The sequence below is a fragment of the Dermacentor andersoni genome, chromosome 11, assembly GCF_023375885.2.
Source record: "Dermacentor andersoni chromosome 11, qqDerAnde1_hic_scaffold, whole genome shotgun sequence".
NCBI classification, from domain to species: domain Eukaryota; kingdom Metazoa; phylum Arthropoda; class Arachnida; order Ixodida; family Ixodidae; genus Dermacentor; species Dermacentor andersoni.
The window spans coordinates 122,945,942-122,966,062 of NC_092824.1; the positions used below are offsets into that span (position 1 = coordinate 122,945,942).

General features: G+C 47.8%; 1 protein-coding gene across 7 annotated transcripts in view; it reads left to right on the plus strand.

The window, feature by feature from the left end:
- LOC126539330 (uncharacterized) overlaps window positions 1-20,121 on the plus strand; it is a 68,812-nt gene that overhangs the window by 28,278 nt on the left and 20,413 nt on the right. For 5 of the 7 annotated variants that reach the window (XM_055075540.2, XM_055075542.2, XM_055075539.2 and 2 more), the window contains 2 exons: window positions 12,155-12,329; window positions 15,117-15,169. In XM_055075540.2, the coding sequence (XP_054931515.1) occupies window positions 12,155-12,329; window positions 15,117-15,169 (228 nt within the window). The remainder of the gene's footprint in view (window positions 1-12,154; window positions 12,330-15,116; window positions 15,170-20,121) is intronic. The other 2 variants (XR_008614310.2, XM_055075544.2) reach the window with 1 other exon arrangement.

Here is a 20,121-nt window from a genome sequence, read left to right on the forward strand (position 1 = left end):
ATAGCCGGTAATAAGGACATGTTTAATGATTATTAAGTAGGTTGCGTAAGTGTCAGTATTTCTTTATTGTGTTTTATTTTGAGTTTGGGGTAGAGTGTAATTAATATATTTTTGGCGGTGCTGCACCGCGTCTCCCAATCCCATCTCTCATAAGATCCACATGCTCCAGAGATCGGTGACAGATGACAAGGGGTCAGGGTTCTAAGTTGCAAGTTGTCCGTGTCGACAAGGCAGAAGGTGGAGGATACGTAGAATGCCTGAACTGTGCCTATACACTCCCCACGGAGTAAGGTTGAGGGAACTGGAAACGGATTTGTAACAAAAAAGGATGTAGTGCCGGTGGGCATGTCGAAAACGGCAAATAATAATGCGAGATCCTTGTGCTGTTGAACGGTCTCAGAGGGTGTAAATAGAACTATTGAATTACCAATACCAGCACAGGACATGGGGACAAGGACTGTACTACTGGGTGGTATGTTCGTATCGTTGGCGACCTACAACTTCTTCAACGTAGGTTCAGATGGCGCGGAACAAAATGTAGGTAACACTACATCGGCACAAGTGCAGTCAATAACAGCATGATGGTGAAAGAGGAAATCCCAAATGAGGATAGTGTCATGCGAACAGGCCGGTAGCACGAGAAACTCGGTGGGATACACAACATCTTGGATGATGGTGTGTGCTGCGCTGGCAGTATGGAGGGACAATCCCTTTGACGTCGTGGTAACCTTCCTAAGCAATTGGCAAAGCTTTATATCTGTCACTGAAAGGGCAGCGCCAGTGTCCACAAGTGCAAGGGTGCGAAAGCCATCCACAAAAACTTCGATAAGGTTTGCCGGAGAAATTTGAGGACTTGAATATTTCGGCGACGACACAGTTCGTGCCTTGGGAACTGTGGCATCTAGTTTTCCATCTGAGAAAGGCAGAGTCTACGGCACATGGGTGACAGAGAGCGACAGCAGGGTGTTGGGGATTCGCGGGTAGCTGAGGGCAGGCATTCCGGTGAAGAGGATTGTTGAAGCTGTGCCGTTAAAGCGTCTAAGATCGTATGCAGACAGGCGCGTGGCATCAGTTTCAAAAGCAGGGCGACGGCTACAGAGGCATGCCACATGTCCTGCATAACTGCAAAATCAACATATAGGGCGATTGTCCACAGTGTGCCATGGATTCGAACATATGGGGACTGGTCGGCTTGACAGAACTGATAGTGGCTGAACAGGTACTGACGCAGAAGAATAGGTGGGTTGGCGGGGCGACCCAGCAGCTACGACTTGTGTTTACGCTAAGGGCACAGACTCTAGAGGTAACGGACGAGCGAACAGCAAAGCGTCAGTGACCTCTTCCTTTATCACTTGTCGTATGACTGGGGCCAGATGTGGTGCCTGTGCTGGCTCAGGCATGCTCGATAAAATGGAGAGCTGTCCGGCGACTTCCTCGCACATGAACTACTTGATCTGAATCAACAGTGCATTCTGGTCGCCCAGAGTCAAGGTTGCGATTGAGTCTTTTTGTTCCAGAGGACGTCGAGCTTGGGCAAGTTGCTTGCACAATTTGTCGAAACTCTAGCACGAGCTGACAACATCTGCGATGGTTTGTGGGTCTTTGGCCAATAACATTTAAATGTGTCATCGGCTATTCCTTTGAGAATGTGCTTGATTGTTCGACTCGTGCATCGACGAGTTTAGATGCTTACTCAAGACGACGACGTGTTCAGTATAACCGGTGTAGTTCTTACCAGGTTGTTAAGCACATTCACGAAGTCACTGTTCTGCCCGGAGCTTGTATACTGCGAGGCGGTCGAAGATTTCCGAAAAAGTTGTCTTGAATGACTCCCTGTTATGAATCTCCGCTTCCTGATTTCAGAACCAGACACTGGTGACGCTGGTCAAATAAAATATTACATTGGTCAGCCTAGTTGCTTCGTCCCATTTGTTGACTGCGCTCACCCTCTGGTACTTGTCAACCAGTCCTTGAAGTCGTGGTCGTCACTCTCGCTGAATGTCGGTGGGTGATGCTGAGGTAGTACGCCAGGACACATGGTGGCTTGAGTCTGGGAGCCTTGTGTTGGTTTCCTCCGGCGTTGCTGAGGCTGAAGGTAAGACACAGCTTCGTAGTTCCAGGTTGACAACACTTGCAGACGGGCTAGATGGTGCATTGCAGATCGACGAAAAATAAGCGCACAGGAAGACACACACGAACAGCCGAGAAAGACACAGGACAGGTGCTAATTTAGCGCCTGTCTCTCTCGACTGTTCGTGTGTGTCTTGCTGTGTGCTTATTTTTCGTAGTTCTAGGTTGGGAGACTGGGAGACTACTCGGCACCTTCCACCAAACTGTAAGGGGGTTTGTTTACAAGCCAGGCTACGCAACAACTGCCTTGGCCCAAGAGCGTCAGTTGCTATATCGCACTTTCTGGGCTGCCCGACTTCGTCATCTTCTCTCACTAGTTCCTGACTCTCTTCCCCACTACAATATATCTCAAAAAAGAAAGATGTGCATTCATACAAATGTCGCTTGTGGTATCGGGAAGATGACATGAGCGCCAGCATGGCCAGGTGACAGGTGACTGTTACGCTACTTGAACAAAGGGAAGCCCTAAAGCGCAGAACACCAGGCAAAAGGAACGAACTGGACGTTTCCAAGGTTTGTGGCATGACTCTCGGCCAGCCATATGATCCTTTACTGTACTATATGGAAGAGAGATGCCATGGGGACATGGGAGTTACACAAGGTGCTGGCACGAGCAGAAGTGAAACTGAAACTGGTACACCACGACATAACATTGGGCATTCGTCACTTTACCACATTCTGTGGTAATTTTGCGAGTTCCTAAATAAAATGTACTGGCTTCATGCACTGACTACAGAGAAGGAGGAGGCTCTGAAGAATCGTCAAGCAACATAAGATGTCTTCGAAGTATAGTTTGGGACACAAGTGCATGCTGTCTTGTAAACGTGAAGAGAAGTACCGTATTTACTCGAATCTAATGTTCACCTTTTTTCCGATAAAACTGGTCCAAAAATTGCACGCACGTTAGAATAGAGTACGGCCCTAAATCCGTGTTACCATATCGCCATCTGCATTCGAAACATGGCCACCTCGTGCACGCTTCTAGCCTAGCTGCTGTAGCTTTCTCCATGTGCATACCTCCATGTTGTACGTGTAACCAGGCGCTGGTGTAACCTAGCGATGCCTCCTTTAGAAATGTTTTAGAAGATGCCTGCCGTGTGAGTTGAGAAGCTGGTTCTGGCCCCTCTCCTTATTTTTCCTCTCCACCAGGGTTGGCTGTAAGCACTCGTTGCGGCAACTGCTCCAAACTTGAATCGCATTCCCCTGCCTCCGAGATTTTAGCAGCATCTGTTGCAATCCCGGAGGCAGGACCCGCAGTCACTTGTCAAGCCAATGGTCTAGTAATTGTCACTTCCTCCGCAACAGGAAGTAGGGTCAGCAGCCAGCGCCATCTCTACGCGACCACCCTGTACTACAGGAACCTCCACTCCACTGGGAAATCTAGCGACGCGGCAGACATCTAGTAAAGGAGGCATAGAACCTAGTCTACCGCCTGTCGTCCCATTTTCTGCGTTTATTCCATGGCTTATTCAATCAGCATGGAAGCGCCGACTGCAAAGACACGCCGAGTCCACCATGCCGCATTTAAAAGGAAAGTTATCATGTGCGCAGAGACGGGCGGAAATTGGGCCGCATCACGAGTGTTCGGAGTTCCCGAAACTTGCTTTCAGGACTGGCGCAAACAGAAGGAAAATATTTTTGCCAGCAAAGCAACAAGGAAGGGTTTCAGTGGACCGAAGCAGGGCCGCTTCACCGAAATAGAAGAGCTGCTCGCGCAATACGTGCAAGAGCAGCGAGCGGCACAGCGACCTGTGACAACGGATCTGCTCAAAGTACAGGCGATGCAGCTAGCCATACAGAAAGGGCTAATGTGGAGTGACTTCAAAGCGAGCAGGTTCTGGCTATCAAATTTTATGAAAAGAAAAGGCTTTTCTCTTCAAAGGCGGACAGGGATATGCCAAAAATTGCCCGAAGAATATGAAGAGAAGTTACAGTTTTCAGCGATACGTTTTGAAGTTGCGCCATAGAAACGGCTACCACTTTGGACAGATTGGAAATGCCGATCAGACGCCACTCTACTTTGACGTGCCTGCCATCACAACCGTTGAAGAGAAGGGGGCGAAGCAAGTGCGCGTTTTGTTTTCTGGCCACGAAAAAACTAGTCACTGCAATGCTTTGTTGCACTGTGGATGGGCACAAGCTGCCCCCGTATCTTATCTTCAGATGGAAGACGCTTCTGAAAGGAGTCGTGTTTCTGGGTGGTGTGATTGTGCTCACAAATGAAAAAGGTTGTATGACCATGGACTTGGTCGCTGACTGGATTGATAACGTTTGGCGGAAGAGACCCAATAGCAGTTTGGGTCTGCGAGGGATGCTTGTGCTCGATGCCTTCAGGTACCACCTTGACCAGTGCATCAAGGACAAGCTGGCTGCATGCAACACCGACCTTGTCGTGATACCCGGCGGCATGACAACGCAGCTCCAGCCGCTCGATGTTTGTTTGAACAAGCCAGTGAAAGATAGAATTCGAGCGCTCTACACCGAATGGCTTGTCAGTGGCTGCCACGAATTCATGCCCGCCAGTAAAATTAAGCGTGCCTCGCTGCAGGACTTTGCTGCATGGGTCAAAGATGCATGGTGCACAATCCCGTCTGCCATAGTCAACAAGGCCTTCAAGAAGTGCGGGATTTTTAATGCCATGGACGGCACCGAAGATGAAATGCTTTGGTCTGTTGATAGCAACAAGGAGTTGTCTGATAGCGACGACGAGTGATATCTATTGCCCCACGCAACTCATACTGGTGCAGTGAAAATCTTGGCGGCAAGGTAGCCGCTTCCATTCGTGTTTTTAATCATCACAACTTTAGTGTATTGGCAATAAATCTGTTTTTTTTTCAAATGAGAGAAAATAGTATTTCTATATGAAAGCTCGAGGTGCATGGTATTATACTCTATTTTTTTTTTTTTCGTCATGGAAAACAGGTGCACGTTACAATCAAGGTTTTCATTTTTTTTTCATCTTTTTGGTCACGGAAAACGGGTGCGCGTTACACTCGAGGGAGTGTTAGAATCGAGTAAATACGGTAGCGGGGAGATGACTTATAAAATTCACTGACGATTGCAATATTCCCTAATGCGAAATTTGAGTGCAGCTCTATGCGTGGTTTCATTTCGCGATATATTGAAGCAAAGAATTTGAGGGAGACATGTCGCAGAGTTGGCAATCATCGAAAATCTGATCTACCGGTCAAGCACATCGGCTTTTATACATGACTTGTCGAAGATATTAGTAATCGCTGGTGCCACTTGGCTTCCAGAAAGGACTACACAATTCGTGTCATGCATATAATCGGATTACAAAACAATAGGAAACCATGACAGTCGAAACAAGCGCAAACGAGACCAAACCAAACAAGCGTGAGCGAGAGCTGACGCGAGCAGATGATGGTTTGAAATGAGTGGTCCAGCTGAGACCAGATACAAATACACATCGAGCGTACAGGCGGGTCTGCATGACACCAGTTTCCCATGCGCTGTTAGATATGGGACCATTTCCTGAGCCTACTTCGAGTTCCCCACCCAGACCACATCGAATTGCACCACAGCTAATTAAGGAGCGCAGAAGCACGGATACCACATTCCTGAGGCACGGCACATGCAAACAAGTTGGCGGACCCCACTTCGTTTGCAGCCGGTGGAGCTATTCACTGCTTGGCTCTTCCCGAAAGTGAAGTGAGAGCCTGGCACTGTGGCGGGTAAAGTGGGTCCCGAAGCAAGACGGCTGTAATGCGCCGTGACAACCTGGCGGCGTCGCCCCCATCCATGTATTGAGATGGCGCATTGCAAGTCAGCAAGGCAAGACCGCAGGAAGAAGAAAGCCCTCAGACAAACACACGAGCAGCGACTCTCTTCGCCGGGTGTGACTCCATCGCACGGGCACCTACCATTGGCCGAAAATGACACTCGAGCGGGCTCGCCGATTGGCCGAAAATGGCGTCACCTGAGCGGGCTCTCCCATTGGCCGAACGTGACGTGTCTTCGAGACACAGAAGGGCTTAAAAGACGCAGACCGAGCATTCCTAGAGCATTCCCTGAGCATTCCTTGATTCATCTCTTTCGAGCTGCTTGCCACGGGCCGCAGCGTCCGAGTTGCTGCCGGCCCGTAATGACTTTAAGACTGTTAATTGACTCTCACTGTAAATAATGTAAATAAACCTCCCAAGTGTTTCATCTCAAAGTCCTCCTCAACTCCTACAACTGGTTGCTAGCGGTGGGATCGCCTCCAAATCGTACAACTGGTGGCAGCGCTACAGATCAACCTTCGTCGAGAGAAATCGTGAGGAACCCGGAACAGCGAAAAAGAGCCTTCGTCCAAAGGAGTCCCGAGAAACTTGGAAGAGCGAAGAAGAGAGAGCCTTCGTCGAAAGAGGTCCTGAGGAACTGGAAGTAGCGAAGAAGAGCGAGCCTTCGACCGAGGGAGTCCTGTGGAACCGGGAACAGCGGACCAATGAACCGGATGGCAAGGTGCTGCAACCGTAAGTGAGCGCGTGGTTTTTTTTCCTTTTGATTCGCCAGACTCAAATGTTGCATGTTCATTTTGATAGTTCTGGGAATTGGGAATTTGTTGCATTGTGTGTTTGCACAAATTAAGGAAAGCAGTTCTAACCACCAGTCGGGGCAGCTGCCATGGATCTTGGAAGGTTGACGAGGTTAGACTTGTTGGTGTGTGATGATTTGGGAGTTGAGGCGGACGAACAGATGAAAACGCCAGCTATCATAAAGGTGATTGAAGATAGTGGCAATGATGATAAAAGCATTGAGCTTGCTTGGGAGGTGATACAAGAACCACGGGAGCGGGAGCGTCGTGAACGTGAGCGTGAGCGTCGTGAACGTAAGAGTGAGCGTAAGCGTGAAGAACGCGAGAATGAACGGAAGCGTGAGCTTCAGGAACTTACTCTTAGGTGTGAGTGTCAAGAACGTGAGAAGGAACGTGAATGTGCATATCAAGAACGTAAGCATGAGCGTGAGCAAAAGTACGAGAGAGAGAAGGCAGCATTGATCAAACAGATACAATATTGTAATCACTTAATGGCACAGAGACAACGGCTGTCTGAAAATTCTGTAGGTAGTACAGAGCACACGAATGAGGAAGTGTCTAGCGGATTTTCGCCAAAATCCGACGAGAAGAGTAGTGCCTGTGAGATAGGCTGCACATTCATAAGTGAAGGGAAAAGGCTAGCTGCTAACAATGCCTTAGTGGCAACAGAGGCCGTTAAAGGCCGCAGGGAGAGTGACGAGGTGCTGTGCCAACAGATGACTGTAGAGACTGTGGGGATGCGCGACTCTCACGCATCCCCTGATATGCTGTTTTCCCGCACGGCTCGCGTGGCCTGGCGCCCGCGGCGGTCGGAGTGGTACAAGCGCGGTGCGAGAGATGGCGCGACTGTCGTGCCGCGGCGGGGTTACTCGGGCGCCGAGAGCGTCGGCGGGCGCGGACGTCCGCGCGGGCGCCGTCCGATGCTTCTGCGAGACTGTCTCGCGTGGCCGCCTTCGAACGTGCCACCATTCGCGTGACTGTACACGCGAACGACCAGGCGTTGGGATCCAGCATGGGGCAAACATATTCGCTCGCTATCCGGTCGCTCGGTGAGTCAGACTTCTAGATTTGTCGCGCGCCCATCGGCATGTTTTGTGGATAGCAGCTCGGCTAGCTGGCATTGATCTATGAAAGGTGCAATAAATGCCCTTGTGACTGTTTGCACTACTGTATTGTCGTTCCTTTGTCCCAAGAGTACGGAGGAGAACCCCATATCTCCCACAAGACAGCTAGGCCAGCTGCGAACAAATTGGCACAGTTACCACGCGTGTGCGTCGCTTGTAATGTTAGCGAGGTTGCTAGCGAAGAAAAGGGTACTGCTGACCCGACAGACGCGAGCACCCATGTCAGGTCAGATCTGCGTGCCGAAGTGAAGTGCCAGCTGGACGATGCAGTTGAGGGTAGTTCTCAGGATTGCGAGCTACGTAGCTCAAGAGAAGACAACTGCATTGTTCAGGGATCGGTGCAGCTCTCCGCCAGTCTAGATAGCCTAGATAGGTATGATTCAGTTATTAATCATTCGGACTGTGCGCGTGAGACAGCGATCGATACCGAAGGGCTGTGTGCCGATGCACAGCGTGAGCTGGGCAATGCAGTAGAGGGCAGTTCGCAAGAGTGCGAGTTGCATAACTCGAGTAAAGCCTGCTGCATTGTTCAAGAGTCGGTTGAGCTGTCCGCCAGTCGAGGCAAAGTGAGAGTATATTTAAATGTAAATCACTCGGACTGTTCGGGTAAGAGACCGATCCGGGCCGACGAAATGTGTAACGGCCAGCACGAGGCGCCAGAGGACGGCATAAAAGGGAATTCCCAGAGAAAGCGCCGCAGAAAGAAGCGCCCTAAAGATAGGAATGCGGTGACTAATGTAGCGCCGCCAAAGACGGCGAGAGACCCAAGAGGGCAGGGCGCGAAGAAAAGAAAGGTGCGGTTGTCGTTGACGATGTTGACGCACCCAACACGTTCGAGCCACCGGTCAAAGGGGGACCGAGAAGCATGTTCTGCACGGACGCGGACAAAGGGCACGGGGCAGTTAAATTTCTCGTCGTTCTGTCGTTCTTTCCGAAGCTCAGCGTGTAGTACAAAGAACCGCAAGGTGGCAAGACGAGACCAGGTGGGGAGTAGCGACGCGGTCAATCGAGGTCGTGATGAAAACGGGGCGCCAGGACGCAAATTGGCAGGAGACTGTAACGTCTTGGGGGAGCTGATAGTGAGTCAGCCCTTTTGTTGTTCTTCGGTAGCCAGAGTAGCTTTCGGACCGCGACCACCTCGAGTACGACTCAAAAGTATGAGTCAGTCGTAAACATTTGAAACGGGAGGTGAAGGCAGCTTCCGTAGAAGTGAAACGTGTTTTGTCTTATTTTTTGAGCATCGGATAATTTTCGTGATTTGAGACTAAGAATTTCTTTCAATATGTGAAGTATGAGCTTTGTTTATGTTTTGTTTGAAAAGCTCGAGATTTGAAAGACACGTTTTTTTTGTAAATATGTAGTATCGCGAGGTGTTCATTAATAAGTAGATAGGCTTTCTTTTTTTTGTGTATGAGTAACCTGAGTGTCAAGGTTAGCGGTGAGAGGCCTATCGTAGCGCGCGTGTGTTTTAGTTAACCTTCTTTTTTTTATAAGCGTTTTTTTATTTTCTAAGGTTAACCGTGTAGGTTTTCAGTGAGTGCATGATTTGCACTGAGAAGTGTTCTTAGTTCCATTAGCGCGTGTCCTGTGCGGACGGAAGGAAGCAGAAGGTTTATGACTGGGTTACTCGTGTGTGTTGAGGGCAGCCGTATTTTGACTTCTTTAATGAGCGTGCCTGGAACTAGTTATTAGAAGATGCATTATTTTAAGGGTGCTAAGTCCCGCAAGTTTAATTGTTCGTTTAGGTTACGTGTCCTGTAGGGACTAAAGGAAGAAACGTAAGTAAGCATAATGAAACGTTTGCCTACGACGCAAGTACGCGTTCCGATTAGTGACCACAGGCTAGCGCGCTTGTGACCACGTACTTGTGAAGATGGCCAGACAGTTCAGTGGCAACAGTACGTGCGATAAGTACGCCACTGCGTTAAGGTTGGAAACATGCTGTTCGAGTAGTTAGGCCACTTATGTTCGGCTGTTTTCATTGTTTGTTTGCAACGATGACGACCTTTTCTTTTGCAACAACAATGTCACTCTGGCCCTGTCGGCATTCGGGGAGAAATGGATAGCAGTTTGGAAAGGTGGTTGGAACTGCTTTGTCAAAATTGGGGAAATAAAAGATCAGGGTTCATTTTGACTCGGTAATAGCCTGGCAAGTCAGGGGTGAAGAGCCTGCGCTTACACGTGGTGCAGCGCTGTGTTGTTTTTTTTGTTTGACGTATGTTCTCCAGGGCCCAGGATCCCGAAGTTCATCAAACGAGGCTCGACACCAGTACCCTGCAGGTTCTTTCAGCGTTCCTCATGGCCAGCGAATTGAGTTCACCGGCCATTCCGAACTTCCGGGGCGAGGACGAGCTGTTAGATATGGGACCGTTTCCTGAGCCTACTTCGAGCTCCCCACCCAGACCACATCGAATCGCACCACAGCTAATTAAGGAGCGCAGAAGCATGGATACCACATTCCTGAGGCACGGCATGTGCAAACAAGTTGGCGGACCCCACTTCGTGTGCAGCCGGTGGAGCTATTCACTGCTTGGCTCTTCCCGAAAGTGAAGCGAGAGCCTGGCACTATGGCGGGTAAAGTGGGTCCCGAAGCAAGACGGCTGTAATGCGCCATGACAACCTGGCGGCGTCGCCCCCATCCATGTATTGAGACGGCGCATTGCAAGTCAGCAAGGCAAGACCGCAGGAAGAAGAAAGCCCTCGGACAAACACACGAGCAGCGACTCTCTTCGCCGGGTGTGACTCAATCGCACGGGCGCCTACCATTGGCCGAAAATGACGACACCCAAGCGGGCTCACCGATTGGCCGAAAATGGCGTCACCTGAGCGGGCTCTCCCATTGGCCGAACGTGACGTGTCTTCGAGACACAGAAGGGCTTAAAAGATGCAGACCGAGCATTCCTAGAGCATTCCCTGAGCATTCCTTGATTCATCTCTTTCGAGCTTCTTGCCACGGGCCGCCGCGTCCGAGTGGCTGCCGGCCCGTAATGACTTTAAGACTGTTAATTGACTCTCACTGTAAATAATGCAAATAAACCTCCCAAGTTTTCATCCCGACGTCCTCCTCAACTCCTACAGCGCATGTCACTGAAGGGGCCACTCTCATTGGTCTCTGCGTTCGCAGCTCGCGTCTTTAATGGCACGCTCCATGTTCACTCTTTCATTCTTCGCTGTGCTCGTTCACTTGGTTATGCCACAGCCACCGCTGTCACCCGCTGTAGGAACGGGTGCCTCAGAGCTGCCCTCTAAAACAAATTACACTTTCTTGCACTCAAGTTCGTTGAGTATGCACCCGGGGCAGTGATCCCTGGTCATGACAACAGCCATGAAAAGACACCGCCACTGCTTCTCTTAGCGTTTACAATCCAGCATGCACTCGCATTCCAAACTATGCTTTGAAGACATTCTTGTGTTGCTTAACGACGTTATTCCCTAATCACTACCCTGACAGTGTTCCCTGGGGACTTCAACGTCGATTTCAGGAAACCTAAAAGCTGCTGGCTACTGGCATGTGTGGAATAAGTCTTTGGTGTGCACCTCGTGAAGTGTGGCTCAAACACACCATTACCCTATGCCAGAACTGGTGGTGCAATTGACCACGTTTTTGCAAGGGTAATTGCAACACTAAATGTTCAATAGTCTGTTTCACACTTATTCAAGTGCACGATTGCTCACTATTCTGCCCGCACTGCAGTGTCAGAATGGCACTGCGCATATGACTCTAGTACATCAACAGTTGTGCCACTATGCAATATGCCAGTGAGACGGTGACGCTGCAAACCTCCTCACTGCCTATGAATAATGGCGCACGATGCTGCAAGCGAACACACCTCCCTTTTTGTTTTGTATCCTGCCTAGACAAACATAAGTGCTGCACCTGAGATAATGTTTGATATCACTGTAACACTGTTGTTCCACAACAATGATATAATCCCACAGCAATGATTGTCATCAGTCTTGTGTGCATTTCCTTTCTTTAATGCTGTGTGCTCGGCACTTTTCAGTCAGGAACAGCATGTACAGTCGCGGACAGAATATTATGGACCATGACATCTAAGAAAAAGCTGAATATCTCCGCAACCTCACAACGCAATCTGGTATTTGCATTTTGGACCTCGACTAGAATATGTTAACAACGTTGTCGTGGGCAGTTTTACTGGTTACTGCTACAGGCTGCTCGGGAATTGAACGTTTTCGGAGATCCCGTGGTCCATTTTATTCTGTCCGCGACTGTACATCTCATTGTTCCATACTGTTCCTGGTTGGTTATTATTGGTTGTTATTGCAATCTGTTTACCAACTTATTGCAATAACAGCCAATTTGACAGAATGTCAAAAGTACGGTCTGTTGGCTGCTGTGCAGCTTCCTAGTGGCTGGGAGCAGCTGCTGCCTCTGGATGTTGGTCGTGCACGGGCTAGCAGCAGTGGCAGCACAAAAAACCTTGACCTACCATTGCACCATGGCGAGCCTGTGTATGTTCTTCGATTTGAGAACAATCCCCCGGGCAAGTGGCTTGTGCGGAACCATAAGGGAGAAGGCAAGTGCATCATAGGGCTTCTTGTGCTGGGCAAACCTCAGCTTGTGTTTGCAGTGCTGTGTTCTGAAGCTCTGCCCACTCAGTACTTACTGTACACTGCTTGCTTGAAAGAAATTTCTTTATCTCTGGTATCTTTTTGACAGTCAGTTTAGTGCCAGCATCCACATCAGTGAAGCATATTAATCTACAAATTGCTATGTCTTTCCCAAATATCCTAGTATATGCAATGCAGTGTGTCAGTAAAGAAGTAGGAGAGGGTGTGTGTGTGGTGGCACTGCTTTCTTGCTCTATGCACTCAAGAGGACTCAGTAGTGGTCACTGCCTTGTGCTTGAGTTCACAGCTACAAGATGGTGCTAATAGCAAGGGGGTGGCACTTTGCAACAAGTATATATTTAACGGGCATACAGCAGTAAAGGTTCTCGTTACGCGTGGAGTCACTTGTGTCATCATTCGGTGCCCCTGAACATGGTGTTAAAAGTGTGAGCTACCTAATGTGGTGGTTATGAATGCGGCAGCGGGTGAGGACACTGGGGATACTGAGGTCAACATCCTGTGTGTCGGAATGCCTGCACTTGAGCCCTCACCACCGTTCACCTTCACAAGCCCGGGGGAGTGGCCAGTATGGATAGTGATGTACAAAGACTATGCCTTCGCCGCAGATCTCAGCACAGCCACCGACTAGGTGCAGGTGTGCACACTTTTGTATTGCATGAGGCCTCAACCATGGAGTGTCTTGTCGTCACTGGGAGTGTCAACTCTGGAAACTTTGTTTACGGATGTCAAGGCTAAGCTAGCATCGCATTTCGTTTGCCCAGTCAACAAAATGTATGAAAGCTGCCAATTTCGTTGCTAAATACAACAGCAAGGGAAGCCAGTCTATGAATTTTTAACGGTGCTTTGTAATCTTGTGAAGCGTTGTAAGTATAAAAACCCCGAAGTGGAAGACCGCCTTGTTCATGACAAGTTCGTTGTGGGATTGTGGGAAGAAAAGCAATCTGACCAGTTGTCCCAATGTACGAAACTTTCGGCGGAAGAAGTGCTGTGCCCAGCACGTGTGCATGAGTAAGCCGAGAAAGAGCGTCTCTCCCGTGCAAGCTTTCGCAAGAGTGCAGCTTTCAACAGCTTAAACGTCAATGCGATGCAAAAAGATAGCGCCAAGCGCATTGTCAAGCTGTAGCAAGTTGGTGCAGTCAACTTGTGGTTACTGCAGCCGTTGTCTCCACCCACGGAACATATGCCTCGCTCGTAAGCCGGCTAACCAGACGGCTAGCAGGTGGCAGGGCGAAGTCGAATTTCTGAACAACTCGAAGCAAAGGCAAGAGTTTGACATAATAGTTATGCGGCAACCCGCAAGGTGGAGAGAAGTAATCAATAAAGGGAAAATCAGACATTCACCCGTTCGTAGCAATTGCTACGAACGGGTGGATAGTTCTTCGGGTTTCCGCAGAAATATTACGGAACTTTTCTTTGCTTTGAGTTGTTGACAAATTAGACTTCATCCTGCCATCTGTAAGCTGCCTGGTTAGCTCAGATGGTAGAGTGGCTGCCCCGGAAAGGCGGTGGTCCCAGGTTCGAGTCCCGGACCAGGACGAATTTTTCTTCAACTGCGAGGCTTTTCTTTCGAGGAACCTATATGGGTTTCCTTTGTAGTAATCGCTACGAACAGGTGCATGTCTGATTTTCCCTTTATTAAGCACTTGTTTTATATCAGAAGCATTTGGTTTCGGAAAGTAATCTATTTACAAGATTCCAATTAAAACTTCAGACAAAAGCGATGGATCCTTGAAAAGAGCTGCCACTGGCAACCAATCTTGAATTTATGAATATGACATCAAGCCGAAGTTGCAGAGCAAGAAGTGAAGGATGAGCAAAGGATTAAAATATAAGTGCAGAAGAGCAAAGCAAAATTAGTGATGTCATTTTCTTTAACTGCCATGAATTCATAGCTGAGAGTTAAACTGTTAGTGAAGCTTTCTATGTGGAGATCATGAATTATATGAAATATCTTGTGCATTTTGTGACCGAATTCATCAAAAGAAAGATGCTGGATTCTGCACCACAACAATGCCCCTGCACACTCTTAATTGGTAGCGTGCGAGTTTTTGGCACGCACTTCCACACTGTGCTCAACACCGTCTGTGTGCTCCGGATTTATCACCCTACGATTTTTGTTCACCAACTGCAAATTGCTGCTGTGAAGGTGGAATATAATGATGTTACTACAATTAAAATTTTAAAAAAACATCGCTGCTGAAGCGCTTTTTAAGGATGCTTCCAGCAATGGAAGAGCTTGAACCAGCGCATTGTGTCTAATAGATAGAATATTGAAGGTGACCACGTTGATTTATCTAAAAGTTCGTGAAATGACTTTTTGAGATACATACCATACAAACTTTTGATACAAACCTTGTACTTCTAGACAAAATCTATTGTGAATTTACGAGTCTTAACAGCTTGAGATCAACGGCAAACAATAAAATTGAAACAAGCATGTTTATATTTAAAGGCGGCGCATGTTTGTGTAACTTAATAGTACAAATCTACAAAACAGAACTAATCTGAAAAGAAATATTTGCTTCAAGAGTTGCCCATTTTATAAATTCTGAAAATTAAGGTACACGTCCCTTTCCTTGTTGGACAACTGTCACGGTGCTGGAACAAAGTAATTCTTTGTTCTTTCACTACTGAAATATTTTTTTGTCATGCATGTCATTAAACGCTTGGCCTGCCGCTGAAAGAGTCAGTGAAGTGGTGGCTCCCACAGCTGTATACTTCTTTCTTTGCAGTGGGCTATGCTGACCTGACGAACATAGAGGTAGATGCTGAATCCATCAAATTTGTAAGCACTTTTTCTGCTCTGCAGTTTCATCCCTCCGTGACAGTGTGTGGTCCCATGTGTTGTAGTAGATGCTGAGAAATGGCCTTGGCTGCCCCGTTGCTTCTCACTTGGTGTGAGGCGTTTGGGTTTTTGTTTGCCGAAGGTTAAGTGGTAACTTGTTCTGCTTTATTTGGTATAGACTATGGGGCAGAAAGACGCAGTGTCATAATGGCGATTTCACTGTACTCAAGTGGGCCTGACACCTGCCTTCATCCAGTGCATCTGCTCAATAACTGCCGAGAGGTTTGAGTTATGCAGAGGCTGCAGCTGAGAGACCAGACTTAGGCCATTGCAGGTGTTGTGCTGATGATCCAAGGAAGCTAGCTTGCAGCTTTTCAGCCAGGCCTACAGTGCTCCAACATAGGCACAAACACTGATGGCAATGAAATGTCTGCCACCATCTTAACGAGAGAATGCCCACTGTTCCAGAGCCTCTTGGTGACCAGAGGATTGTTCATGGTCACATGCTCAGTGCCCTTGGGTCATATCAGAAGTAAACTTGATGTACGAGGTTGCCAGGCAGCAAATTTGACAGCATTCTTTCTACTCAACAGCAATTGCTACTGACCGCTGAAAATAAGCCTTAAAGCAATCCATTTGCACCACATATATTTAGTACACAACAATATTTTAAGAAGACCTGTTATTTCTTCAAAAGGCCTACATTAAAAAAAAGGCTGTTTGAGCAGCTTGTGAAACCAATTTTTCTAATGGTATACTAGCATGAATATATATCTAAATTAGGAACTCAAGCTAGTGTATAGTATTCCCATGTAAGGGCAACACCCATGTAAAGGCCGCACCCCATGTTTGGGCCTATATATTTCAGAGAGAAATATGTTCACATCTGGGCTGCACCTCCTCTTTCACACACGTACCTTGTCAACTGCAGTCACAATGCGATATCTAGGCGCCATACCTACGCAGTACACAGAGGTGTATGAATCTCCTCTTAGGTTGTAAATGGAATTGATAGTCTTTTGGTGGGCAGCTCATCAACTTAACTGTTGCCATCATCACTAAATTGATTTTCCCACAGTTTGTACCACTGTGCTTTTTGGCTGCCCAGTCTTTCATAGACAGCCGCATGCTGCCACCTGTGCACACCACACATGCGAGGCTTTCCGCACTTTATAAGTATGTTGTCTCTCCCACACTGCCTAAGAATGTGCACGTGTTCAACTACAACAGTTCCATTCACATTTCACTTGATAACCTTGGGCATTTTTTATTGTACAATTTTACATGTGGCGCGACGTCCGAGCCCACATCCGAGGACAGCTTCACCTTTGAACAGCATATCAGTCATCTTTGGTTGTTTCCACAATTATCGACTAAGCACCAACGAAATTTGCGTCCTGGCATCTCACGGTGTGTCCTGTGACGCTGTGCACACATGTTCGTTTAACGTATATATGCCCTGTCATACACGGTCTCAGCACTTTGCAGATACCATACGTGTTTGTGCAGTAAGCTTTTGATGCCGCTGGGCCCACTGAAACATACGCTGGCACTATTGTTATATGGAAAACCTCTTAGCTTTTTTATCATGCAACCTTACATGTGGCACGACATCTGAGCCTGGTCCTAGGACAGTTTGTCTTGTAACACATGCTTGTGGTGAAGATTCCAGCTGCTGCAGCTCCATGGTTACATGCCGTCAATGACAGATAGGGTAGACAAAAATGCTAAAATAAAGGCTTCCCAAGATCTTCACACATGGCAGTGAGCATGTCGTTTTTAGAGTGCAGCTTTTAGGCACCCGTTCCTGCATTTGGTGTTTCCGTCCCTTGGCAGTGTCTCTTGGCGGTGTCCCTCGGCGTCCTCTGTGTAACCAAGCTAACAAGCACAGTGAAGGATGAAAGCGTAAATGGGGAGCACAGCGGGGGATGAAATATGGCAATAGCAAAGAGAGCGCAAGGAGGAAAGCGGAGGTGGAATGTATGGCAAAAGCGTGAGAAGAAAAGTGTAGTGCCACGCAAGATGGCGCCAGAGAAATGCGCCATCATGTGTTCATTGCTGGCATGCAGCGAGCGTGTCCACAGATACCATATATAAAGAAAGCGCTGCACAAGTGGAGGTCTGTCTGTGGCGGCTACTGTGAATTGCGCCCCCACGTCACCCACGCACTGCCTCTCGCGATCGCCCGATTAGCGAGGCAGTCACGCCGCACTTCACTCCGTTTGCAAACTAGATGCAAATTTATTTACATTTTGCTTGTGTATCTGACGAAATTCAACTCCAAATTTATAAAAAAAAGTGTTGCCCTTGCACGATAATATGTGTTATTTTGCCTTGTAAGTTTGGGATGGAACCATGGGAAATGTGGAATTAAAAGAAAGGACCTGTGCTGCACATGACCCAGATTTCAGTTTCTTATCCTCTGTCTTTACCATGCTTTGTGGTTCAGGCAAATATGGTCACTTTATTTGTAGCTGTAATTCCAGCCCACAGATCTCATATTCAAAGAAGTCCTGGTTCAGCACTAGCTTGTAGGGATGTATATTGTGCGTACCTCACAGGCACAAATTTGTAGCTGTATATTTCAACTTATAATGTGCTGTGAAGTATGTCATCATAAGTGCTTATTATTTCAAAGGCTTAGTACATGAAAAATTAGCTTTCTAAGTACAGTCCCAATACAGTGAAGCCTCATTAAACCATAGTTGGCCGGAGCTCAGAAAAAGTATGTACTAAACGGTAGTACTGCTTAACCGAAATAGCATGAGATCACCCACTTACCTGTCAAAGACGGAACTCGGAGAGAGTACGATGAAAGGGGAAAAAAACATGCAGTATTTATTCACTTCGTGCGACAAAAGTGTTATTTTCATTTGATGCCACGGCGGCCTAGCAGCGACAACAACGGCCTCAAACTTCCTGAAGCTGCTTTTCAGCCAGCTCCCTCTTCTCGGCAAACACTCGCATGGCAGATTCCTCGTTGGCATTACGTATTCTCTGTGCACGCGTGCAGTAGCACTGCAGAATTCGTGGGGCGCCTTTTTCATTGCGGGGTGCTGTTTTTGTCGCAATGATTGCATTCATGAAGCTGACGTAACATGCAGCTTCTGCCACTGTTGGGCCTGAATCGCCCATGCTGTCGCTTTCCGTCCTCATCGTCCTCATCACTGCCAACAGAGGCAACGATGGCGAAATGTCGAACCTCGTAGCCTACATCTCTTTGTGGTCGCAGCAGCGCTGCCGTGCAACTTCTTCACATTCCAAATGCCACACACTGTAGTCAACAGCAGATCCCTGTCATGTGCCAGCGACAACTCGTTGTGTCATGTTCGATAGCACGAACGATGTCTAATTTTTCTTCTATGCTGAGCACCCAGCGTCTTTTTTATCTGAGCTTCGGCATGACGCGAGTCCTTGTTTGCACAACGCCACAACACTCTCTGGCACAGCGCCAAAATGATGTTTATGTGGCTTCGCGCACATACGTACAGGGCGCTTCGAGGCCATTGTTCCGATCTCTGAGGCTTGTTGCTATACCGGTCCTCCCTATGGAGACGACGCACCGCCGTGTTTGCAAGATGAAAAATGGAAACATTACGTGTTAACCAATACGTACGCAATTAGCTGGTACGGTTTATGCGGATACAAAACGCGTTAAGTTCAATGGCCGCTGAGTCGGGGATTTGACTTTACTACTTTTAAAATGAAACTACTGTTTAAGCAGGTACGGTTTAACGAGGTTTTACTGCACTGGAAGTTCTGCTGCACTCCAAGTTCCGTGTGCAACTTGGTGAAATGTTATACACTCGAACCTTGATATAAGAAACATGGATATAACGAGTCATTGGATATACAGTTAAACCTTGGTATGACAAAATCTGTAAGATTGCCAATTTGCTTCATTATATTGAAACCTTGTTATATTGAAATTCTATTTTTTATGTAATTAAGTACAGTTGCCGATGGATTTTTCTTACATGGAAGGGGCCACAAGATTTTGCAACTTATTGGGCAATTGTAAAAAGAAAATTTATATGAGGGAAAAAAATGATTTTGTTGACTTTCAGAGTCAGCGATAAAAGATAGTTTCATGCCATGTCGACGATATCGTCACATTGGCAGTACGTAGTGAAGCCAGCCACATTTTCGCGTGCACTCTGCTCCCAATGCTGATAGTGTCCTGTAGAAGAATCGACATTTGGGCGAGTTAGTAGTGGTAGAACATCTTGAAGGGACAGCGCAAAAGGCAGGAAACACCGCAATGTCCTGTGTGTTTCCTGCCTTTTGTTTTTGTTGTCTTGTACTGCCCCTTCAAGAAGCTGATAGTGTCGCCTGCAGTGGGACTACACTATTATAGAAAGAACCAGCAGTGGGGAGCAAATGCTTTGTCTGCTTCTCACTTCAATGCGTTTCCGAAACTCGAGATTACACAACTTCAAGCACTAGATGCGCAGAAAGACAATGCACAATGTTACGCAATCTCAGCTTGCCCTGTCTTTGCTTACACAGCAGATTACCTCTAAAACAGGGGGCACAGGCTGCTTATGCGTTCAGCCACACTGACAGCCATGCACACCCACGGTGGTGCTAGAAAAGGCAGTGCACACCAACCTGCTCCCCGCCCCCTCCACCCTTGCCCGTGCATGATGGTGTAACCGCGAGCTCGCGTCCCTCCCCCCTTGCTCGGGCAGGAAGACGGCGCTCACCAAGCCACATCCTTCTCAGCTCACCCTCACACGCTTTCACTCGTACCTAAAGCATACAGCGCGGGGCACGATAGGATCTTATCGCACTAGAACTTTATACGGAACATGACGCTGCTGCTCTTCAGCGGCCACTTTGAGAGGTGTGTTTGCAAGCAGCTGCATGTTATACAACCATTTGACCATCTGCATCTGCAGAACTTTCTGTTTATTGTAGCGGTATTCCTCTGTGGTGGCAGTGAAATTTCG